Source organism: Aedes albopictus, chromosome 3 (assembly GCF_035046485.1).
Source record: "Aedes albopictus strain Foshan chromosome 3, AalbF5, whole genome shotgun sequence".
Classification (NCBI taxonomy): Eukaryota; Metazoa; Arthropoda; class Insecta; order Diptera; family Culicidae; genus Aedes; species Aedes albopictus.
This window is the reverse complement of record NC_085138.1, coordinates 209,357,994-209,384,906: the sequence shown is the minus strand read 5'-3', so window position 1 is coordinate 209,384,906 and position 26,913 is coordinate 209,357,994. Positions and strand designations below refer to the sequence as shown.

General features: G+C 39.0%; 2 protein-coding genes across 2 annotated transcripts in view; one reads left to right on the top strand and one right to left on the bottom strand.

Moving 5' to 3' along the window:
- Positions 1-25,005, bottom strand: part of LOC109425056 (uncharacterized) — a 149,314-nt gene extending 124,309 nt beyond the window's left edge. The window contains exons 1-2 of the mRNA XM_062861063.1: positions 11,432-25,005; positions 11,101-11,375 (exon numbers count right to left, since the gene is read on the bottom strand). Of these exons, the coding sequence (XP_062717047.1) occupies positions 22,993-24,984 (1,992 nt within the window). The 5' untranslated portion in view covers positions 24,985-25,005 and the 3' untranslated portion in view covers positions 11,101-11,375; positions 11,432-22,992. The remainder of the gene's footprint in view (positions 1-11,100; positions 11,376-11,431) is intronic.
- On the top strand, positions 660-2,237 carry LOC134292174 (GATA zinc finger domain-containing protein 14-like; the record flags this gene model as incomplete). Its single annotated transcript, XM_062861065.1, has 1 exon — positions 660-2,237. A coding segment is annotated over one exon (1,578 nt), but the record flags the coding sequence as incomplete, so codon positions are not given.
- Positions 25,006-26,913: the final 1,908 nt, after the last annotated feature.

The window sequence follows — 26,913 nt, the reverse complement described above, 5'->3', positions numbered from 1 at the left end:
GTTTTAAAAAGAATAAAAAAAATAAAAGATTTAATAGTTCTGCTGTAAAAAAGCACTGAATGTTAACTTTGGCAAATACCATTTTTTCTCTGCCCTTAACACCCTTTCGATTTTTTTTACCACAAAAGGTTCCTTCAAATATTACGTAACGCAAAATTTGGCAATTTAAGATCCTATCCGCTATCCCTCCATCGCATAACTATTGTTGAAAGAGAAATTTCAAAATTTTGTATGAAGCGTAACACAGCGCTGGACCCCCCTCATTGGCGTTACGTAATATTTGAACGAACCCAAAGCAGACCCTCCACACCTATCTACGTCTCTGACGTACTCAGAACAATTTTTCATGAATAAAAAAATGATTTTAAAAAATGTCCCGATTTTGTCAGGTACCCGATTTTGTCAGCCCAAAATGCTACCAGGGGCTGACAAAATCGGGTCCTTACTGTAATAATAATAATAATAATAATAATAATAATAATAATAATAATAATAATAATAATAATAATAATAATAATAATAATAATAATAATAATAATAATAATAATAATAATAATAATAATAATAATAATAATAATAATAATAATAATAATAATAATAATAATAATAATAATAATAATAATAATAATAATAATAATAATAATAATAATAATAATAATAATAATAATAATAATAATAATAATAATAATAATAATAATAATAATAATAATAATAATAATAATAATAATAATAATAATAATAATAATAATAATAATAATAATAATAATAATAATAATAATAATAATAATAATAATAATAATAATAATAATAATAATAATAATAATAATAATAATAATAATAATAATAATAATAATAATAATAATAATAATAATAATAATAATAATAATAATAATAATAATAATAATAATAATAATAATAATAATAATAATAATAATAATAATAATAATAATAATAATAATAATAATAATAATAATAATAATAATAATAATAATAATAATAATAATAATAATAATAATAATAATAATAATAATAATAATAATAATAATAATAATAATAATAATAATAATAATAATAATAATAATAATAATAATAATAATAATAATAATAATAATAATAATAATAATAATAATAATAATAATAATAATAATAATAATAATAATAATAATAATAATAATAATAATAATAATAATAATAATAATAATAATAATAATAATAATAATAATAATAATAATAATAATAATAATAATAATAATAATAATAATAATAATAATAATAATAATAATAATAATAATAATAATAATAATAATAATAATAATAATAATAATAATAATAATAATAATAATAATAATAATAATAATAATAATAATAATAATAATAATAATAATAATAATAATAATAATAATAATAATAATAATAATAATAATAATAATAATAATAATAATAATAATAATAATAATAATAATAATAATAATAATAATAATAATAATAATAATAATAATAATAATAATAATAATAATAATAATAATAATAATAATAATAATAATAATAATAATAATAATAATAATAATAATAATAATAATAATAATAATAATAATAATAATAATAATAATAATAATAATAATAATAATAATAATAATAATAATAATAATAATAATAATAATAATAATAATAATAATAATAATAATAATAATAATAATAATAATAATAATAATAATAATAATAATAATAATAATAATAATAATAATAATAATAATAATAATAATAATAATAATAATAATAATAATAATAATAATAATAATAATAATAATAATAATAATAATAATAATAATAATAATAATAATAATAATAATAATAATAATAATAATAATAATAATAATAATAATAATAATAATAATAATAATAATAATAATAATAATAATAATAATAATAATAATAATAATAATAATAATAATAATAATAATAATAATAATAATAATAATAATAATAATAATAATAATAATAATAATAATAATAATAATAATAATAATAATAATAATAATAATAATAATAATAATAATAATAATAATAATAATAATAATAATAATAATAATAATAATAATAATAATAATAATAATAATAATAATAATAATAATAATAATAATAATAATAATAATAATAATAATAATAATAATAATAATAATAATAATAATAATAATAATAATAATAATAATAATAATAATAATAATAATAATAATAATAATAATAATAATAATAATAATAATAATAATAATAATAATAATAATAATAATAATAATAATAATAATAATAATAATAATAATAATAATAATAATAATAATAATAATAATAATAATAATAATAATAATAATAATAATAATAATAATAATAATAATAATAATAATAATAATAATAATAATAATAATAATAATAATAATAATAATAATAATAATAATAATAATAATAATAATAATAATAATAATAATAATAATAATAATAATAATAATAATAATAATAATAATAATAATAATAATAATAATAATAATAATAATAATAATAATAATAATAATAATAATAATAATAATAATAATAATAATAATAATAATAATAATAATAATAATAATAATAATAATAATAATAATAATAATAATAATAATAATAATAATAATAATAAAAATAATAATAATAATAATAATAATAATAATAATAATAATAATAATAATAATAATAATAATAATAATAATAAAAATAATAATAATAATAATAATAATAATAATAATAATAATAATAATAATAATAATAATAATAATAATAAAAATAATAATAATAATAATAATAATAATAATAATAATAATAATAATAATAATAATAATAATAATAATAATTATAATAATAATAATAATAATAATAATAATAATAATAATAATAATAATAATAATAATAATAATAATAATAATAATAATAATAATAATAATAATAATAATAATAATAATAATAATAATAATAATAATAATAATAATAATAATAATAATAATAATAATAATAATAATAATAATAATAATAATAATAATAATAATAATAATAATAATAATAATAATAATAATAATAATAATAATAATAATAATAATAATAATAATAATAATAATAATAATAATAATAATAATAATAATAATAATAATAATAATAATAATAATAATAATAATAATAATAATAATAATAATAATAATAATAATAATAATAATAATAATAATAATAATAATAATAATAATAATAATAATAATAATAATAATAATAATAATAATAATAATAATAATAATAATAATAATAATAATAATAATAATAATAATAATAATAATAATAATAATAATAATAATAATAATAATAATAATAATAATAATAATAATAATAATAATAATAATAATAATAATAATAATAATAATAATAATAATAATAATAATAATAATAATAATAATAATAATAATAATAATAATAATAATAATAATAATAATGTCTCCCAGATCCAGCAGTTGCGGGCATATTTCATAGAAAGCCAGAACCGTCATGAAATGTATCGCACTGTATGTGAAGCTGACCACGGCTACAGCGCCCTGCATCTGGAGCAGGAGGATTACCAGCTGAACTGTGACATCAAGACCGTTGACGAGAGGATCGTAGCGTGGAAGCAAAAGGAGTTGCATGGGACTCACCCCCATCAACTGGAGCTCGAGCACATCGATAAGGCGGCGTCGAAGCCGTGGCTAGTGCGGGGTCACCTCTTCTCGGAAACAGAAGGTTCATGGTAGCCATCCAGGACCGGGTAATTGCGACGAAGAACTATCGGCGGTACATATTGCACGAAGACGTGGAGGACCGCTGTAGAAAGTGCAATTCAGTAGGAGAAACGATCGACCATGTCGTTGCAGGCTGTTCAGTGTTAGCTGGATCTGCTTACCTCGATCGTCACAACGAAGTTGGGAAGATTGTGCACCAGCAGTTTGCTTTAAAGCACAACTTGGTTGACAGATTTGTACCCTAGTACAAGTACCAGCCGGACCCGGTTCTGGAAAATGATTGCATAAAGTTCTACGAGGATCGCGAGATCATTACGAACGTCCTCATTCGTGCCAACCGGCCCGACATTGTGGTTTACGACAAAAGGATGAAGCGGGTAACCCTCATCGACATCGCTATACCGTTAGACCATAATGTCCAATCAACGTTCTCTGGCAAGATAACCAAGTACCACGACCTAGCGGAGGAGTTGAAGCAGATGTGGCACTTGGAGGACGTCCGTATAGTTCCGGTTGTCCTCTCGGCAACCGGAGACGTCCCTAAATCTCTCCTAATGTCCCTAGACGAGCTGGAGCTGAAGAAGGACCTGAACAGCATCCTGAAAGCGGTGATCCTTGGAACCTGTAGTACAGTTAGGCGGTTCCTGAATCACCACAACTGACATCCGAAGCAGACCCATTAGGATAAGCATTAAACCGGCTAATGAGATCCACAGAGCCTAATCCTCTTTGGCAATCCGATGGCCCGGGGTAGCTGAAATTTTATAGCATTTTTTGCTGAGAAGTATCAAAACTCTATAATAATAATTATAATAATTAGGTGGGAGCTCAGGTCCTGGGCGTCCATGAAAAACCACCATTTGAGGAGTGGCAGCTCAATGTAAAATATCTCCTGGGCGACCATGAAAAACCACCCTCGGCGAGCGGCGGCGCTTGAGCCAAGCTATTTAGCACTGTACTTGGAGTAAATGCCAATGCAGAACCCGTAGCTTCCGGGAATGTAAGCACACCAATATTGGAGACACGAGCTAGACGAAATAGAAGAATGCGATCGCCCGAGGAGGAAGCCCCTACTGGAGCTGGTCCTGGAACGGGGGACAGAGCGAGTGGCCAGCGGCTGGAAGAGGAAGTGGTGCAAGAGCGGCCTTCCAGTCAACGGGCACAGCCCGTACCACGAACGCAGAGCAGAAACGGCAGCAATAGCAATCACCAAGGCCATGCTGCACCTGTCAATGCTGCTGTGGCTGATCGACGTCAATCACTCACGTTAGCAGGCGGCCGACGGCAGCGGATCATGTGGACGAGGGAGATGAATATGTACGTGATTCGCTGCTATTTTGTCTGCACAAGGATGGAGACGGACATGCTGGAAATGTTCAACGAGAGATTCCCTCGCTTTGCGAACCAGCTTGACTTGAACAAGCTGTACACACGACAGCGAGCAATTATGTCTCATAATATGCTCACAGCTGCAGAAGTGGAGTGCATCAAGCTGGAAGCGCAGAGGAAATTGGGAGAGGAGATGACAAGATCGAGCGATACGTCGAGAAGGAGTTCTGATGGGCTGGAGGCATCGAACGCGAGTGAGAGTCGTGATTCGACTGCACCCACTGCTTCAGGACCAACAGCGGATATACAACGACAGCAACTACGAGACGAACTAGCGCTTCACATGGCCACAGCAGTCACGCAGTTCCGTGGGACAGACCCCATGTCCCGGCTGCGGAATTCCTATCGGTTAACAAGTGCAGTAAGCATCCTAAACCAGGATATTTTGCCACAGTACTTGGAGGCCGTACAGAACCTCGAGGATCTGCAGTTTACGGTGTATTCAGCTGCGGTGGCTGTTGTCAAGACGCTGGGATTACGAACGCGCCCGCAAGTAGACGGTGCGGTGAAGGTCGCACACGCCCCAGCACACAAAAACCCGCGTGGATGCGACATTTGGAGAACCGGATCGCTACATTGCGGACCAAGATTGGTCGATTAACACAGTACAAGTCTCGCACACTAGGTTACCACACTCTATATTACCTCTTGTACACTGTTTCCGGAACTGCACTTGTACCTTACTGGAACGTTAGGACAGGACTTGTCATCGTATTGAATTTAGACTAAGCACTGTCTATCTGAGACTATCTAAGATTGAACTGAACTGCTGTCCTATATTGAAAGCCCTTTTTATAATTGTTACAAGTGGTTCTACAATTTTGTGTCACAGTGTGATCATATGGTCTAACTATGGGGACCAACTTGGAGAGAGTTCGCGAGCATCGAATGGAAAGAGTGTAAAGAGAGAGAGAGAGTAATTATATAAAAGCTTTGACAGAGTTAAGTACATATTTCGTTAGTCATATGGAAAGCTTTCGCACTACGCTTGCGATTGTTGCGAAGCGTGAGAGTGGGTGAGAATCGAAATGGTGTGAGCATAAATGTTCTTTACTAGCTGCGCGCGGTTCGTTTGGTTGAGAGAAAAGGTTCTACATAGAACTGGAAGGGTGAATAGCACATGGCCTGAATTTGGGTGTTTATTTCTATGAATTCGATAAGACTGAAATTTGATCCTTGGAAACGGTATTTCGCAAGTTGAACGGTACCGAATTGTTTATAGCAAATTGATTCTTGGTATTTGGATATATATATCTCGGGTCGTTGGCTAAGAATTCAATGGCTTTGAAAGTTATCGATAAACGGTTATTTGGTTCTAGAAAAGTCTGTAGTTAATGATTGCATGGTTCCCAGGTCTTGGCATAGCATATCATGCTTCGTTAGTAAGTAGTTTGCTGCAATGTTAAAATGGTATTCTATACAAGCAGGGGAATCGATCAACGAGGCTAGTTCGTTATGTTGCTGAAATTGTGAAGCCCGCCGAACTCCGAGATCTCACAGAAGTCAACATGACGGAGATCCTCGACACCCATGTACAGCGGTTGAGTGCTCTTGCGAAACGATTGCGGCGTTATGGAGAATGTTCGAAGCGGAAAGAACAATACCAGATGTTCAACATTAACGAAAGGGAGTTCTACAACTGCATCCGGAACGATAAGCCTGATTATGAACAGGGCCTTCCGGAGATTGGCGACGTCACACAGTTCTGGGCCAATCTATGGGAGAACCCTGTCCAGCACAGCGACGATGGGATGTGGTTATCAGAAGAAGAGCGACAGTGTAATGAAGTTGGAGACATGACCGCGGTCGTAGTAACCGCCCAGGATATACGCGAGGCTACCCGGTATACCAGAAATTGGGCTGCACCAGGACCCGATTTCGTGCACAATCTATCTTCTATATATATAAAAATGCAGTGGCATACGTGGGACCGCGCATAACTTGCGAACGGTAGGTCCGATTTTGGTCGTCTCAGTTTTGTTCTATTAGTTTTCACCCAAGGAAGGTTTATAGGGCAAAAAACATGGAAAAATTGAGAGTTTTTGAAAATCGATCTTCCATACATTTTGTGACCGGGGAATTGGTCTTGGATAAAAACTTGAAACGTCAAAAAACGCAGTAGGCAAAACAAAGTTTGCCGGGTACAGCTAGTTTTTGGTATAAAAACTCACGACGATTCACGGGCGGATGGCGGAATGCTTCAACATTGTGCTAGAAGACCCCACGCAGCTACCAGAGTTCATTACCAGGGGTATCACTTATCTTCTGCCGAAGGACCAAAACACAGCTGATCCAGCAAAGTACAGACCAATAACGTGCCTTTCAAGTCTGTACAAAGTGCTGTCGTCGGTGATAGCGAGGAGGATACAAGCCCACTGCGATGCCAACAACGTGATGACCGAGGAACAAAAAGGGTGTCGCAAAAACACGCAAGGCTGCAAAATCCAGGTCATCATAGACGCAGTCATTGTGGGTCAAGCCACCGAAAAGCAGAGGAACTTGAGCATGGCGTACATCGACTACAAAAAGGCGTACGACTCAGTGCCGCACTCGTACCTTCTTAAGGTACTGCAGTTGTACAAGGTAGACGGGAACGTCATCAGGCTGATGCAAGACGCTATGGGGATGTGGAGCACGTCCCAACAAATTACCGACGGAACAGCTGTGTTGCGGTCCAGAACTCTCAGCATCAGGAGGGGGATATTTCAAGGCGATACCTTTAGTCCGCGATGAACCCCCTCAGCCGAGCACTCAATCAATGCAACTATGGCTACCAACTGAAAAGTGGGGGAAGGAGTACAAGAATAACCCACACCTTCTTTATGGACGACCTGAATCTGTTTGCGGAATCAGTACAGAGGCTGCAACAACTGTTGTAGCTTGTGACGGTGTTCAGCAACGATATTCGGATGGAGTTTGGAATTGACAAATGTCGGTCAGTCCATATTCGCCGGGGTCAAGTAGTGGACGCCAGCTGTTTCCGCGTCAACGAACAGGAGGAGATTCGGAATATGGTTGAAGGCGAAACGTACAAATACCTCGGCTTCCTGCAACTGAGAGGTATTCGCCACACAGCGATCAAGAAGGAACTGCAGGACAAGTTCTTGCATCGTGTCAACTGTGTTCTGAGGAGCTTTATGTCAGCTGACAACAAGGTGAAGGCGATCAACACGTTTGCTGTGCCCCTGTTGACCTACAGCTTTGGGGTGGTAAAGTGGACCAAGACTGACCTCGAGGCGTTGGAACGAGCAGTACGAGTGGCGTTCACCAGGCACCGCTTGCGCCATCCAAAGTCGTCCATCGAGAGAGTCACCCTACCACGCGCAGTAGGAGGAAGAGGCGTCACCAATATCGACTATGTGTCTCCCAGATCCAGCAGTTGCGGGCATATTTCATAGAAAGCCAGAACCGTCATGAAATGTATCGCACTGCATGTGAAGCTGACCACGGTTACAGCGCACTGCATCTGACGCAGGAGGATTACCAGCTGAACTGCGACATCAAGACCGTTGACGAGATGATCGTAGCGTGGAAGCAGAAGGAGTTGCATGGGACGCACCCCCATCAACTGGAGCTCGAGCACATCGATAAGGCGGCCGAACGCGTGGCTGGTGCGGGGTGACCTCTTCTCGGAAACAGAGAGTTTCATGGTAGCCATCCAGGACCGGGTAATTGCGACGAAAAAATATCGGTGGTACATATTGCACGAAGACGTGGAGGACCGCTGCAGGAAGTGCAATTCAGTAGGAGAAACGATCGAGCATGTCGTTGCAGTGTTAGCTGGATCTGCCTACCTCGATCGTCACAACGAAGTGGCCAAGATTGTGCACCAACAGCTCGGCTACCGGAGTTGTCCCTAAATCTCTCCTAAGGTCCCTAGACGAGCTGGAACTGAAGAAGGACCTGAACAACATCCTGAAAGCGGTGATTATTGGAACCTGTAGTACAGTTAGGCGGTTCCTGAATAACCACTCATGAAATCCGAAGCAGACCCATTAGGATAAGCATAACACCGGCTCATGAAATCCACAGAGCCTAATTCCGTTTGGCAATCCGATTGCCCGGGGTAGGTGAAATTTTCCAGCAATTTTTGCTGAGAAGTGCCAAAACTCTATAATAATAATAAAGTAATAACAAGAAAAAAATGTTACGAGACAAAAAAAAATAATGTGGGCCTTTGTTCTATGCCACACCAAGTGTATTGTTATTTATTGTTTATCAAAATCAGCGGAAAAAACGTGAATAAAAAAAAATTGAAGAGAAAAAAAATAACTAGAAAAAAAAACCGTAAGTGCACCACTATACACGATAGCCTTCTGACAAGAGGGGGCTGTGCAAGCGAAGAGATAGAAAACAAATGTAATACCTACAGCATCTGATGCGAAATTATTCTACGGGAACTATTGCTTTGTGGTACCCTGACTGCTGCTGCGCTGCCTACCTATGCACAGCAAAACAGCAAACAAAGCCGCCAGCCACAATGCAGATGATGATGGGCTTCGTTGGGTTGCTTGTCGACGTCGTCGTACTCAGCTGCGGCGATAGTTGGTGACGTTGCTGATATCCCTACTAATTTCGGGCCGGGCCAATTAACTGAAACCGGGTAAACAAACTGCTTGATATTTTAGCTTCTTCTCGCAATGCACGTTATAATTCGTGATACTTTAACGGTAGCAAAAAAAAAAACCACAACGATACTGTAGGGAAAAAAAGCTAAATATTAACGCGAACCGGAGCAAGAGCGATGATCGACTTCACCCTGCGAGTGCACGATTAGGCGTGTATAACGGTCAGTTGCTGCTGAATACAATCAATATGCATTCGAAAAACATCGTATTGCAACAAAAGTGCATGCAAAAAACATCGCATCCCTGTTGACATTTCATTTTGACGGAAAAATGCGAAAACTGCAGAATTGTTGCACTTAACGAACTTGCAGTTAAAACACATTTCAGTTAAGCGTTTGCAACGATCGAGCGTCTACTGTAAATCTGGTGATGGAGTAGCAGCGGGTGTAGCCATAGTTTTGTTCTTATGCTCCATTAATAAATATTTGAATTATCGTATGAAGTTTTCAATTTGAGTTAAATGCTAAGGAAAAATTCTAGGGGGTGTCAATTTTATTTTAGGAGGTGCCCGGCACCCCTGGAACCCCTACCCTTTGCTACGTCAATGCCCAACAGTTTCCAACGAATGATGACCATCGCCTTCAGTGGTCTTCCCACGGGCTGTGCATTTTTGTACATCGATGACATCATTGTCATCGGATGTTCAATTAACCATCATTTACTCAACTTAGAACTTGTTTTTGAAAAGATTCGTCAACGAAATTTGAGGCTTAACCCTGATAAATGCTTTTTTTTTGTTCTGATATGACTTACCTTGGTCACCATATCTCAAATGAAGGAATTATACCTGATGAATCCAAATTTTTAGCAATTAATAATTTCCTTACACCGAAGGATGCAGACGACGTTCCATCGCATTTTGTGATTATTATAAGCGTTTCATACCCTACTTTGCAGAATTAGCACACCCTTTGAATAATCTATTGCGAAATAATGTAAAGTTTGAATGGACCGATGATTGTAAAAATTCATTTGAAATCTTGAAACACAAATTGATATCTTCACAAATTTTGAAATTCCCTGATTACAGAAAAAAACATTTGTTTTAGGTACCAACGCTTCAAAAATAGTGTGTGTTGCAACCAATTCAACCCTACGAGACACTTACTTGTCAGTGGCATAGCGCCATCACTCGAGGGTTAATGTGTAAACTCATTACAAATATTAGATATTAATTTACTAAAAATACAGAAATTAAAATGAAGTTTTTTTGTAACGAAATTACTTATTTTTCTCGCTATAAAAAAAGTGCTTATAATTTCTGGATAATTCTATATGATCAACTGTCAAAGTCTTACCTTCCATATTACGCCATACATAATGCGGTCCATAAAACATGATGGCTTGAAGAAACAACACAAACGGTACCCATTGGTAATAAGCATGATACTTCACAGGATCGTCCAAATATGTGTGGCCCACTCCTGGGTGAGGTATGTTTCCATCCTGTAGCACTGATTCATTGAAGTGCCTCACTACCGTAAATGTTGTTGTGAAAAAACAAAATGTATTGATGACGTGTTCAGGAATGGATCCTCCGGTAATACACCGTATATGTTCCCCTATGTATTGTCTAAGATATATGAAAATATTATCCATAAATAACACGTGCTTGGTTCAGTTTCATACCTGGACGTTACGAGAAGTGTACATACAAGCAGTATGGTAAATGTAGCTCGATAATGGAATTTGAAAGCTACATTGTCAATGGATACGAATTTATTTTTAAATTTTAAATGTGGAGAAAGCACTGAAAATGTGTTCAACATTTTTGCTTCTCTTGTAGCTACGTGTTGAACAATCCACTTGGCTGATAATACTGACTGAATGAAAAGATTCCCAGAGCTTCAATTTCATATAATCATTTTTATCTATCGTTTGGTTGTTATCAATACTGTATGGTCTTATCTTTGCTGGAACACTACCGGTTAAAAGCTTAGTCGTCGCCTATATAATAAAATTCAATTTGGTGACTTGGAAGCACCTATTAAGTACACTACGTACAAATAGTGAACTTCTAACCCATCCTTGATGATAAACATGGGGCGTGTTATAGCACTATAGTGGAAAACCTGCAAGATAAAGAAAATCGAATTTAATACTGTTCCGTTTAATTTACCATAACAGTGTTAAATTCATTTTTTTTACCAACCCACTCTTCCCCCTTTGTACGGGGTTTTCCTATCTTCAACCCTTTAGTGGAAGAGATGTACTTTGTATTAGGTTTTTTATTATTTTTTTATTATTTTGTTTTGCCAATGCTATTAGTGATAGCCTCGAACGTGCCAGTGACGGTGATGGGATAATAGTTTGTGGTGATTTCAACCAAGCTAATCTTGTGTGGCAACTGACTGAGCAAAATCATGTCATTGCGGATTTTTGTAAAGACGTCAGCGTGGGGTCAGCCAGTGCCTACCTATTAGACAACATGGCATCGATGAATCTAAAGCAGTATAGCCGCGTGATGAATCCCTGGACCAATACCCTGGATTTGGTGTTCGCCAACGTCGGCTTCTGCATCGTCACTGAAGCTGCTGTCTCTCTGGTGAATATCGATCGCCCTCACCCTCCATTGGAAATTGCGCTCATCATTACCGACTATGAGCCTTTATACGACCACGAAGACTGTCCCGCGTTAGATTTCAAACGCATCGACTTCGCCTCGCTACATAGCTTCCTGGAGCAGGTAGACTGGACCGAAATCCTAGCATGTACTGATGTGGACCGCGCTGTGCATACGTTGTCAGAAATTGTCACGAATTGGCTCTCCTCGAATGTTCCGAAAACGCGCCCACCCGCAAAGCCGCCCTGGGGCAACGGCCGACTTCGTTCGCTGAAGCGCGAGAAAAACGCATGCCAACGTCACTATCGCCGCCTTCGCATTCCACTTCATAAACGCCGGTTTCAAGCTGCAAGTGATGCGTATAAGTCGCTGAACAAGCATATGTCGATAAAACGCAGAGAAGTCTCCGTCGACATCCTAAACGTTTCTGAAATTTCATCAACTCCAAGCGCAAGCAGAATGATGGTGTTCCTGCCATGGTTTCTTTAGCTGGTGAAATGGCATCCACTGCCTCTGAAAAATGCGAACTCTTCGCAAAGCATTTTTCCAGCGTTTTCAATACCGAGTGTGCGAACAGTGATGATGCTATGCATGCAACCTCCGCTGTGCCTGAAAATCTCTTCGATATTGGTATATCACTAGTGACTGAAGGTGAGCTACGGGATGCTGTGAAGAAGATGAAACCGTCTACTACGCCTGGCCTAGATGGGATTCCTGCCATCGTCTTCAAGAAGTGCATTGGCTCACTCGCAACTCCGCTGTGCTACAAACTGGAAGCATTTCCTCACTTTTTGGTTTTTGATTTTTTATTAAATAACGAAGCAATATTTTCAAAAACGGTTTTCGTACACATGTAGAGTATGGATCAAGGTATCTTCTGATTTTTTTTTGAAGTGGAAAATGTTTTTCATTTTTGCAGAAACCATTTTTGAACAAAATTTCACAAAAAAATGGTTTCTGCAAAAATGGAAAGCATTTTCCACCTCAAAAAAAAAAAAATCAGAAGATACCTTGATCCATACTCTACATGTGTACGAAAATCGATTTTGAAAATATTGCTTCGTTATTTAATAAAAAATCAAAAGCCGAAAAAATGAGAAAATGCTTCCAGTTTCGCCTTGTAGCCGTGCGGTTAGGGTCACCAAGCTTATAATCGCACCCTGCTATGGGGTGAGGGTTCGATTCCCGCTGCGGGCGTTAAAACTTTTCGTGAGAATAGTTTCTTCCCCGTTTCCACTGGTGCATGCTCCGTTGTCCGTTGTCTAATGTTAAGTTCAAAACAGTCTGTACAGCCGAAAGCTGAAGACGTTGTACGTGTCTTTTTTTTTGTTTTAATCTGTCGCTGCAAAAAAAGCAGTTTCCGGTGCTATGGAAAAAATCCTTCATGTTCCCTATCTACATAAATGGTAACAAAAGCGATGTTCGGAACTACAGGGGTATTACATCATTGTGCTCCTAGCTATTCGAGACGATAATTAACAACTACCTTTTTGCTCGAACAAAGACGATGATTTCCACTGCCCAGCATGGATTCTACCCTGGCAGGTCAGTAACGACCAATCTTCTTTGCTTCACCTCCACCTGCATCAATCAGTTAGAAGATGGGAAACAAGTTGATGCCATCTACACCGATTTGAAGGCAGCGTTCGACAAATTCGATGATCGTATCTTGTTAAGCAAGTTGGCTTGGTACGTCGGACGACATGGTAAAGTGGTTGGAGTCATACCTTTGCGACAGGAAGATTTGCGTCAGGATCGGGTCGTATACTTCTACCTGGTTCACTAATTTCTCCGGCGTACCGCAAGGGAGTAATATTGGGCTGCTTCTCTTCGCACTTTACTTCAACGATGTCGCTGCTCTACTGAACATTGGATGCAGCTTGATATACGCAGACGATCTCAACACGAACGATTGCAACAACTCCTAACCGCCTTTGCCGTTGGTGTGAAGTCAACCGAATGACGCTCAGCATCAACACAGATAACAGATGTTTATCCTAGAACTAAATTTAACTCAAAACCTGTGTAAAAACTGTAAAAACCAAATGCGTTGCTCACTTCTTCCAACCATACAAGTAATTGCTGCAGTAATTGCTACCTAACCGGGATTATTCGCGTTTGTCATTTGTACTCAAGTGTTGTGAATGTAATCGTTACGCCATCTCCAAATGGTTGTTAGTTTGGTTTCCTTATTGAAACGACTGCTGAAATGGTTTACACACATTTCGTATGTTAGGATGAGCGTCTGTTATCTGTGGCATCAATAAATGCTTCGTGATAACCTTCCACCGTTGCGCAGACCCTGTTCGAATGGATTACAAAATTGGCGATACATCCTTTCAGCGTGTCAGCGAAGTAAAAGACTTTGGAGTACTGCAGACTTTCCTTCTCGGGAATTATCGATCGTCCAAATCGGCAGCTGGGAATTATTATGCGAACAGCCAAAGATTTCGATGATATCCGGTGCTTGAAAACACTTTACACCTCGCTTGTTCGGTCGATTTTGGAAACCTCATCCGTAGTTCGGTGTATATATCAAGCAAACTGGGTGGACAGGTTGGAACGCATCCAAAAACAATTTGTGCGCTATGCCCTACGACGACTTCCTTGGAGGGACCGTACAAATCTGCCACCATACGTTGACCGGTGTTGCTTGCTTGGTATTGAAACACTTGAGCAACGCCGGATTATTCAACAGGCTGTTACCGCTGCGAAGATATTAAATGGTGAAATAGAGTGTCCAGATCTTCTCGCAAGGCTATCTTTGAATGCTCCCAACAGGATTCAACGAAGAAGTCTGGAACGGATGCTGGCAACACGATTTCATCGTTCAGTGTATGGCTATAACAAACCAATGTCCTCTATCATAAGCTCCTTCAATAACGTGGCCTATTATTCGATTTTGGAATGTCTTCTACGTTATTCAGACGCCACGTCAAACATTCAATGCTTCCAATTAATGTTTTAATTAGTATAAGTAACATTCATTAAGGCTTAAGTCAGATGGAATAATAACAAATAAATAAATAAATAAATAAGTTATCGTACAAATTGGTACCAAGATTCTCAAAATTCAATGTATTTTATTTCACAGGTAGGGTTTATATACATATATTGTTAGAATACAACCGCACACCCTCGCATATGTCCATCGATCAATACTACACACGGCGTGTGTATGGGAAAGGTTTATAACAAAAAAATAGGCATCGTCAAATTTTTCGCTATTCAAAAATAGAGGCTTTCAGCTTTCATTTGCACGGTCCCTCAAAAAAATCCACCGAGGGATATCGAACAACTTTTTCAGAATACTGTTTTTCCCCATACAAAATGAACGGTTCCAAATTAATCCCTATTTCTACTTAACAAACATACCCAATTTTTGTATGGAAAAGTTCCCCCGATGGAATATTTCGATGTTGGGCTTGAATGAAAGCTAGTAGCGTCAACTTTTACGTAACGTAAAAATTAGCGATGCTTATTTTTTTGTAATAAATTTCTTCTACCAGACACACCGTGCTACACAAGAGAGACATACCATGAACTATTTCCGCGATAGGGCGGCAACACTGTAACTGTCAAAAGCTGTTATTGAATAAATCATTCCAAAGTGCGTTTTTCTACGAACAACAAGTGTTTTCTCTTTATTCCTCCCTTCGGTCTTTCGGTCGTAAAGTCTTTTGTATCTGCGCGTTCGCTTTTATATATAAGAACAAAAACAAAATTGAAAAAAATCAGGGTCGCCTAATTTTCCGGAAAACTCCAGTGGAAAACCAACATTTTCCGCAGACACCACCTACTTTTAAAAATCATCACTCAAGAACGAAGCATCGTAGACACAATGTTTTTTTTTTGTAAAATTATAAGCAAATTGTCTCTGCAATTGAAAAAAAAACATACAAAATGAAAAATGCTTTCCACAAAATTTCCCACTATTAGGGAAAATCGGTTGGAAAAGTCGGAAAACTATTTTCGCACTCTGGGAGAATTCTAAAAAATCCAGATTAATCCACCTAGTGGTGATAGTGCCTTTCTCGTCGAACATGAACTCATGATCTTTCTTTGGTTGGGATACGACTGGGATGATTTTGCTTCACAATGTTGGCTTCAGCCTTTTGGGGGAATCGAAAACATTAGTTAATGATTTTTTCCGACGTTCCGGTCGGTATGGGGACTTTTCAAGGGTTTAATCGGTCAAGGTTTCCTAGTCAAGATGGCCTCGATTAACTTAAAAATGTCACACGGAAGTTTTGGTATTTATTGAGTCCGTTCGGTTTAAAACCGTCGTGATGCGGACAATCTCCTACCTATCGGACGGTCTAGAATTCGGTCCCTGTTTTTGGAATCTTCGACTATTGCTTTGTTTAGCTAGTTTATGTGCATGGGCCATCATTCCGAAGCATGATATTTCCGTCGACGTAATGCGAACTGTTCCTGAATCCTGAGAATACCTTATTTAGAAAAGCAATAATTTTAATAAAATTGGGAAACTTAATAATTGAACATATTCCGACGTTACGTTAAACGTATAGACAGAGCTGAAAAATATCAGAGTTTTCAGTTGACTGCCTGAGCACCTTCACTATCACTGAAGACCGATCAACATCAAGACGATTATTACAAGCTAGGATATAACGTCTTTCACAATCACAGATGACTTTACGGTCTTCGACATAGTTTTTTCTTCACACTTTAGGCTATATTTCATTATCATAGGTTTCAAAATTCATGTAAAATTTGACCAAAAATGCAAGCAAGTGAAATTGCCCATCTAAATCCCATAAAAAAATTCCCAGTAGTTTTAGACGCAAAAGAGGATTGAAAAAGCTTTGATGCGATAATTTTCATTTTCTCATATAACGTTGACCTATCCTACTGTATATTTTTACACCTCAGTGATTTGATGAGATTGCTTTAGTACAGAAAAAAAGACATATCAATTGTAACATATTGCTATTATATTCATCGTTACAAAAAAATAATCGCCAAATGCTAATCAGGTTGCGTTTCACAAGCCGCTGCTGGCTTGATGTTGGTAGTGAGTAGACGTCAAACGAGCAAAAACGATTAATATTTGATTCAACCGTTGAAAACAAGGACGATGGAGAGCAGTCCTGCAAAATATCAGTGTCAGTGCCTGTTTTTCAGCCGAAAATGAATGACTGCGGCGGTCATTTTCAGTTCCTCGATGTGAGAACTGACAGAGTCCGAGAGCTCCATTCATGAGCAACCCAACAAGGTCAATTCCCAATCATTCACACACTACTCATGTTGACAGGCCATTCGTCTCAAGCGGTGGCTTCTGAGAGTGAGTGCCCTATACAATACCACGGGTGAAAACACTCAAATACAGAAAATTGAATGGAAATTTAGCCCGGTCAGCTCTCGCTTTCAGCACGCTGCATGTGAGTGTGAGTACCTATTTCATTTCGCTCCCGTGTTGCTGATCGGAAAGCAACATTGACAGGAAAAACAAAACGAAGAAAATGAAAAAAGCAAAATATCGCTATCATAAAGGCCTGTCGAAAAATTGCAGTACTGCTACTCACTCTCCAATGGAGAGTGAGTAGAGTAAGACGTCTGTATGTATGTGGCCTTAGTTCAGTCAAGATTTTGTTCTCTTACACATATTTATCGCTTGCATTGACTTTGTTCATTTTTGTAGTTCTTGCGAAGCACCCTACGAAGCACCCAATGCTGGTTTTGCATCACTATCGGTAGCCTCTAATGTGGTCTGAGCCTATTTTTTTGCTAATCGTTCCTCATGGTTTAAAAAAAGACCGCGGTTGGATGTGTCGCATGCTTCCGGCTGGACACCCTGGATCGGTCCCGGAACACTATCGGTAGCCTTTATAAAGATCTTCGTTGTGGTCTGAGCCTATTTTCTGGCTAATCGACCATCACGTTATTCAAAAAGTCGCTGTTTAATGTGCCGCAGGCATGGGTTTTGATCTCTACTACATTTGACCACTTCCTGCGGGACACCCGGAACCGGTTCCGGAATTCTATCGGTTGTTCCAAATTTGATCTGAAACTATTTTCTTTTATTAACCGTTTATCAGGTTGCCTGAAGAGCTTGCGATTTGATGCGTCGCATGTAAGGTTTTGGTTAACTTTTGTACTTGGGTACTTCCGGCGTGACATCTGGAACCGGTTCTGCAACACTACCGGTTCCGATATGGTCTGAGAATGTTTTCCTGCCTACTGTTCATCAGGCTATCGAAAAAGCCGCTGTTTGATGTATCGCATGCATGGGTTTGGTTTACTTTCATATTTGGCCACTTCCGGCGTAACACCCAGAACCGGTTCCGGCATACTACCGGTTCAGATATTGTCTGAGAATGTTTTCCTACCTACTGTTTATAAGGTTATCGAAAAATCCGCTGTTTGATGTGTCGCATGTATGGGTTTGGTTCACTTTCATATTTGGCCACTTCCGGCAGGTCACCCGGAACCGGTTCCGGAACACTACCGGTTCATATATGGTCCGAGAATATTTTCCTACCTACTGTTCATCAGGCTATCGAAAAAGCCGCTGTTTCATGTATCGCAAGCATGGGTTTGGTTCACTTTCATATTTAGCCACTTCCGGCGGAACACCCAGAACCGGTTCCAGAATACTACCGGTTCAAATATGGTCTGAGAATATTTTCCTGCCTACTGTTTATCAGGTTATCGAAAAATCCGCTGTTTGATGTGTCGCATGTATGGGTTTGGTTCACTTTCATATTTGGCCACTTCCGGCGGGTCACCCGGAACCGGTTCCGGAACACTACCGGTTCAGATATGGTCCGAGACTATTTTCCTGTTTACCATTCATCATGTTTTCGAAAGTGCCGCGGTTTGATGTGTCGCATGAATGGGTTTGTATCGTTTTCATATCTGGCCCCTTCCTGGGGTACCGATCCGGAACACCTAGATGGCCATAACTCCGGAACGGCTGGACCGATTCGAACCATTTTCAATAGGAAACAATGGGACCAGATTCCGCATCGAATGAACCATTGGTCATTAAAATCGGTTGAGGTTTACTGCCAAAAAGTGATGTGAGTTTTTTTGTACACACACATACACACATACATACACACACACACATACATACACACACACAGACATCACCTCAATTCGTCGAGCTGAGTTGATTGGTATATGTGACTCGACCCTCCGGGCCTTCTATCAAAAAGTCATTTTTGGAGTGAACATATAGCCTTTCCAGTACATTTAGTGTACGAGAAAGGCAAAAACATGTATGTAGATAAGCTTTTTACGTTAACATATTTGGACAGATTCTCGCCTGTATTCAAATTCGCTGCATCCAATGTCGAATAATGCTATCACAGCTCACGATGCCTCCGCTGGTGAACCTTTCGCTGGAATGCCTGAGCAGACAGGTTGAATTCGAACAAATCGAATAATTCATTGAATGCAGTTGTTACGGCACTAATCGGACTATGTTGGCCATAAACTGTGTTGCTACCTTCGGTCGTCAGGACGTTACGAATCCGTCATAACTCCTTTTCAAAAAACTATGCTCTACAAGTGTTCTTGGGCGATTTTGATGAAAAATCGAAACTGAAAAAGTTAACGCCAGAAAACAGGTTTTTCTTGAACCACCCTAAGCTTATTCAGAAAAACATCTCTAGATCGGTCAATTTCAAAGCTACATAAAATGTGTCTTCAAGAAACTTGCTCAAAATTGATAGATCTTCAACTTTCTCGAAGAATGTATACAGTTATTCTAGCAGATAAAAAAGTTTGATTCCCAATTTCTTTGAAAATATGGACCACCCTAATTTTTATGTACATTGAAAAGAGGGCCTTATTTTTGGGAACAGCTTTGTAGAAGACCATATTTGTCCAAAAAATCATTTGAAGGCGCTAAATGCATCTTTCCTCGTGAATCTTTTTCGTGTGTACTGCAGCAACTTTCACGAGAAAAAAAGAGAGAAAATTGAACCGGAGATGCATGTTGAAAGAAAAATCGAGAAAGAATCCGGTGAATCGCACACCACGTGCTAATCTGTGACATTTCTCGACGTCAAAATGTTGTCAGACTTGCTCCTTTGGATAAGCAATAAAAAATTAAGAAATTTCTTCTAATTTCATGAAATTTCGCCAAGTTTTACCAAAGCATTTGTAAATTTTGAAATTTTGATTATTTTCAAATTTTTTTTCTGAGAATTGTTTTACCCCGTTATCTTCTCAAGAAAAAAAAATAATATATGATAAAGCATCTATTCTTGAGTAGAATAAAGAACTCTGAAAATTTGATTCTGATCAGAGAACATCGTAGCAACGTTATCTCGAAAGGAGGTTGAGTTAGTCCGTTTTACCCTACTTTCCCCAAATGAAAAAAATCTAATAATTGCATTTCTTAGTCATCATTTTTCTGTTGAATTAATATTGAAGAAAAACCCTTGACGATAAATAACGTTGTCATAATTTGCGACAACACTTCTTTAGACAGCTAAAAATATGGGGTAAAACGCATACCCCGAGAAAAAAATTTTTTTTTCGAAAGTTTTTAAGTTGGCGCATCTGGGTCACATATCAAATGAAAGCTCTTGGGTAGTCCTTCAAAACGTAGTACTCAGTTTTTCATCCTAGTTCTGTTGGTACGAAAACAGGCGCCCTGAAAATCGTCAAAAAAATTATGAAAATAACCTATTTCTTCAAATAAAATATCAAAGAATATCCAACGCTTGGCTCAAATGGAAGTGCCATAGGAGTAGAGTGTCCATGCAAAATTTCAGCTGATTCCGTTAACTTTTGCGGAAGTTATTGCGATTTTAGTGATTTTACCTATTTTTAGACATGAAATCTTTGAGGGTTATTTTACCCCACTTCCCCCTAACGGAAAAATCTGAAAATCGGCCAGATATCGTCTTTTATATGGAAAACCATACCCTGAAAATTTCAGCTCAATCGGAGCACATCGATTCAAGAAGGGGTTGCGGCTCTCGCGAACTGGCTCTTAAGCTGCAATTAGAGTATATATTTAGTTTATAGATTCATTGAGGTTTGTACTACAAAAGGGGCTTACACATTCAGTGACTCATTAGTTTTTTTTATTCCTCGAACAACAGAGGTTAGAAGCTGCACTTTGCTTGCTGTTGGGATGATAATTAACTATGTTTATTAGACTATCTCCTAATAGCTAACCACAATTCTCACCTCAATCAAATTTAGGCACTCAAATAAACAGATTCAATAGAATAGTAGAAAATATAAGAAATCTAGACTAACATTTGAAAAGGGCGGAACAACCATTGCAAATTCTCACTTGTTCCGTCCCTCCTGGGCGTATTTCAATATTTTTATGCAAACTTTTCCCGTTAACAGATAGAGGAGAGTCAGATCTATCTGTTACTGGTAAAAGATTTCATGAATAATGGGGGGTAAGCCTAGGAGGGACGGGAGAAGCAGAAATTCGAAATGGCTGTTACGCCCTTTTCAAATGTTGGTCTAGAAATTTAGGAAAATAAATTGGTTTGTAGTTTCACATGTAGCATATCTGTTTTCACTCTGCTTTAGTTCTGACGTTTGCTCAGACGTGTCATGGTGAAGGTCGCTGTCCGTCACCGAAGACGTCAACAGTGGTCACGGAAGGGCTGCCAGTGCTAACATTCCCCTCCCCGTAAAGGTGGGTACCAGACACAGCTTTAGCATCCGACTGCACTTCCAAAATGGCCAACTTGGCCGCAGGCCTCCGAAACACTCCGTCTGAGGTTTGAACTACTGCCTGCCTTATCCTTCCGTCGCGTCCTGGGTTGATCTCCAGCACTTTCCCTCGTATCCATCCATTCCGTTTCGTCTCGTCGATCACCACGACCAAATCTCCGGTTTGGAGTGGCTTTGATTCGCCAAACCATTTGGTTCTTTTCGTCAACGTGGGTAAATATTCCCTGATCCAGCGGCGCCAAAAATGGTCAAGGTTGCGCTGAATCAAATTCCACATGTGACGGTTTGTTCTTGGAGTATCTTCCATCCTGGTCGTTGGTTGTTTTACCCCGTTAGAAGACCCCAGCAAGAAATGGTTGGGGCTAAGGGCTTCCTGCTCTGCTGAATCTAGAGGCAGATAGGTTAACGGCCGTGTGTTGACGATGGCCTCCGCTTCCACCGCCGTAGTATGTAACGCGTCGTCGTCCAGTTTACGTTCTTGCGGAAGGCTTTTCATGGCAACTTTGATTGATCGAACTAAGCGTTCCCATGAACCCCCCATGTGGGGAGCATGAGGTGGAATGAACACCCATTTGGTATGAGTGTTGGTGAATGTGATAGCGACGTCCTCATAGATGCGAGCAACCTGGTCCTTCAAAATACGTTGAGCTCCTACAAAAATCCGCCCGTTGTCGGAGTAAATCTCGATTGGAGCTCCCCTCCGAGCGATGAATCTCCTAATGCACGCTATGCAGCTATGGGTGGAAAGATCGAGACAACTTCCACGTGCACAGCCCGAATCGTAAGGCACGTGAAAAGTGCAATCCACCTTTTTGCGTTGACCCTACCTATCTTAACAGTAATTGGACCAAAATAATCCAACCCAACGTAACTGAATGGGCGGACGAAAGGAGAAAGTCGCGCTATTGGTAACGGTCCCATTCTAGGTGCGTAAGGTTTAGCTTTCTTAATTTTGCAAACCTGGCAAAGATTTGCCAGTTTTCACAATCACACGCAGCCGTGGAATGTAAAAACGCTGCCGCAGCTCATTCACGATCGTCTCAGAGTTAGCGTGAAGATACTTACGGTGATAGTCGTCTACAATCAAGAATGTTACACGATGGTGTCTGGGTAGAATGATAGGCCATTTCATGTCCACTGGTACTACTTGTAATGAACCTATGCGGCCGTCCACACGGAGTATTCCATGCTCATCCAGTACCGGAGTTAGTTTGAAAAGAATGCTGTCTTTCTCCAGTGACATTCGTTCGTCGACGGACAACTCTTCGTTCTTCCTGATAATGGCCAACTCGTCCGCATATGCTTCCAATTGCACCATTCTCCATAACAATATTTCAGCGTCCTGCAGTTCTGGTTGTGTCAGTCTCTTGGCTGTATAATGCCCTTCAATGCGTCTCCTGCACGTGCTCACGAAACGTCCGACGTATGCTACTGTCCGTAACAAACGATCCCACTTGGAAAACCGTTCGAATTGTAATAGCGGCATCGTGAGTATTTGATGAACATAGCACGGTCGTATTTCCTCTTCGGTGGTAGTGATCCTCTGGTCCGGCTGAGGCCAAGACTGTTCATTTTGGTACAAAAAATCAGGTCCTTGGTACCAGCGGCTGTGAACGTCGAAGCAGGGTCCTCTGCCCCACTTGGTAGCTTCGTCGGCGACATTGAGTTTACTCGGCACCCATCTCCATTCGCTCGTGGTTGTCGATGATAGTATTTCGCCAATCCTGCATGCGACAAACTGTCGATAACGTCGGTGTTCTGATCCGATCCAAGCGAGAGTGGTTCGCGAATCAGACCAGAAGATTCTTCGTTTGATCGGTATCGAATGGCCTTCAGAAATGAAGGCTGCTAGTCTGCTTCCTAACACCGCCGCCATCAATTCCAGTCGCGGGACAGTGACGTGGTGTATCGGTGCAACCTTTGTTTTTGCTGCTACTAACGTGCAAAGAACGCTCTTGTCGGGAGCCTCTACACGGAAATATCCAACCGCCGAGTACGCGTCTTCACTTGCGTCAACAAATATGTGGAGTTGGAGTGCCGAGTACATGTTGGCGTTAGCGTGCTGGAAGTAGCAACGTGGCACTTGGAGGTCCTCGATCTTGCTAAATAGAGCGATCCATTTCTTCCAACGGTCGTAGATGTGGTCGTCAACTCGCTCGTCCCATTGAATTTTCGTTTTCCATACCTCCTGCATCATTATTTTGCCATGCACCAAGAACGATGCTAGCAGGCCTAGCGGGTCAAAGAGACTCATGATGCACTTCAACATCTGTCGTTTTGTTGGCCTAACTTCGCAGTCGACTAGTTGCACGATTTCTCTACGGAATGTCGTTGAAAATCGCAATTCGTCCGCTGCCGATTGCCAGAGCATTCCGAAAACACGCTCCGTATTGCCGTTTCCCTTCGAAATTAGCTCCTTCGTCCCGTTCGCTGGATCTCCGCCCAAATGTTCCACGACAGCTTGACTATTTGATAGCCAATTTCGGATCTCAAATCCTCCTTTGGAATGCACCACCTTCACGCCTTCGGCGACTTCTTTGGCTTCATCGATGGTCTCGTAGCTCCCAAGGTAATCGTCCACGTAATGGCACTTTACTATATCTTCCGATGCCTTGGGAAATCGTGATGCATGCTCTTGCGCATTTTTGTTTTTTACAAATTGCGCGGATGACGGTGAGCACGCGGCACCAAAAATGGCGACGTCAATCGCAAAGATTTGCGGAGTTTGTTCGGGGTTGTCGCGCCACAAGAAACGCTGCGAATGCCGATCGGACTCAATGATACCGACCTGGTGAAACATCTCTTTGATGTCACCAGAGACGGCCACCGGAAATTGTCGGAAACGGAACAGGACATGGGGTAATGGAGTTAACAACAGTCTCCTGGCAGTAGGAGACTGTTCAGCGAAATACCGGCCACTTTCGCTGCCGCATCCCATACGAGGCGGACTTTTCCGGGCTTATTGGGATTTGTCACAGCGCTGATAGGCAGATACCATACCCGCTTAGGATCCGCTGCAAGTAGTTCTGCCTGCGTTAGTCGATGAGCGTAACCCTTGTCCTGATATTCACGGATCTGCCGATGGAGATTCTCCTTCAAAGCTGCATCCCGTGTCATCCTTCGCTCCAAACATTGAAGACCCTGTAAAGCCATGTGGAAACTGTCTGGTAGATCAATTTCATCGTACCGCCAAATCAAACCAGTTTGGAATCGGTTTCCATCCCTTGTCGTCGTCTCTTCAAGAATCCTTTGGGCTCGTTTGTTATCCTCGGACACCAGTGGTTCAATCGGAGCAACTCCAGTGTAATCCGCATTGAAGTACTCCTTCATCATCGATTCAAGCTTCCGGTTGGTATCGCATTCGCAGATATGAAGGCTGACGTGTTCGGGTTTACATCCATAATCGAGACTTCCATAAACGCACCAACCCAAACGTGTTTTGGTTGCAATTGGTCCCCGATTGCCTTCCCTTGTCTCTAGCGGTACAGCAAGCTTCAGGTTTCGGAGTCCAACCAAAATTTGTGGTACAGCATCCTCATAACTATCAACTGAAAGTTCAGCCAAGTGTCGAAAGCTTTTTTGCAGTCTCCAAAACGTAAGGTCTGGCGGGGCAGATTGAGGACTTTAACGGACCTGACATTCGCAAGTTGATATCTTTTCTGTTGACCAATTCCGGAAATGTCCAGAGAAACCAGTTGCGATTTCGATTCCAGCCGGGACATGTTTGCCGTCCACGTGAGGCACAGTGGAGCATTTTGTCCTTGAATCCCCAGTTGTCCGATAAGGTCGTGCTCGATGAGTGTCGCTGAGGATCCCTCGTCGAGAAAGGCGAAAACTGTCATCGATTTGGAAGGTCCGTGTAGTACCACAGGTATAATTCTGAACAACACGGATTGTCCACAGTGGTGATGAGCGTGATTTTCGGACGACTGGGTCACTCGCTGATTGCCCGTAGTTGTGGATGTTGGAGGTGGTGAATGCAAAAGGGGATGGTGTCGCAGCTCGCAGCCATTGACTCCGCAGCGATTTGTACTTTTACATGTTCGACGACCATGGAAGTTCAAGCAACAACGGCAGAGTTTCAGGGATGTAACGCTCTTCCACCGATTTTCGACACTGATTCTTTTAAACGAGGTGCAATCTGGAACTCGATGATCATCTTTGGTGCATATTGGGCAACGTTTTGTCGCAGCGTAAGCACCTGCTCCATTTGCTTCAGCGTGGGCGTGAAGAAACCCTTTCTCACGGATTTTGGACTTTTCGTGCTTCTGTATTGGCTCACCAACATACACGACAACCTTGCTGACAGAATCCACGACAGTTGTCATGAACTGACTGAGAATCTGTAGTGATGCGACCGGATGATTCTGGAGATGCTGCGCCCATTGCAATTTGACACCTGCAGGAAGTTTGTCCACCAGTTCTTGCAGCAGTATTGGGTTGGACAGATGTGACTGCTGACCGGCGGCGATTAGGTGCTGGGTTAAGTTGCGAATGGCCATCCCAAACTCAATCAGCGTTTCCAATTTCTCCGGTTTCGGAGATGGAGTTTCACGAACGTTTCTAATGAGTTTGTTGACTATCATCTCCGGGCGGCCATAAAGCATTTTTAATGTCTTCATGACGTCCGGAACCGATTCCGGCGACATCAGGTAATACCTGACTGACTTGAGTGCAGCGCCTTTCAGGCACCGCTGGAGCCGAGAGAGATTCTCGGCATGGTTCTAGCCGCAAGCTGCAGTCGTATTGTTAAAGCTACTCTCGAACATTGGCCACTCTTCGGGATCGCCAGTAAATTCCGGCAAGTCACGGGTCATCACTTGTCTAGCGGCAATTTGTTCGGGAGACGGGCCACGAGAAACCAACG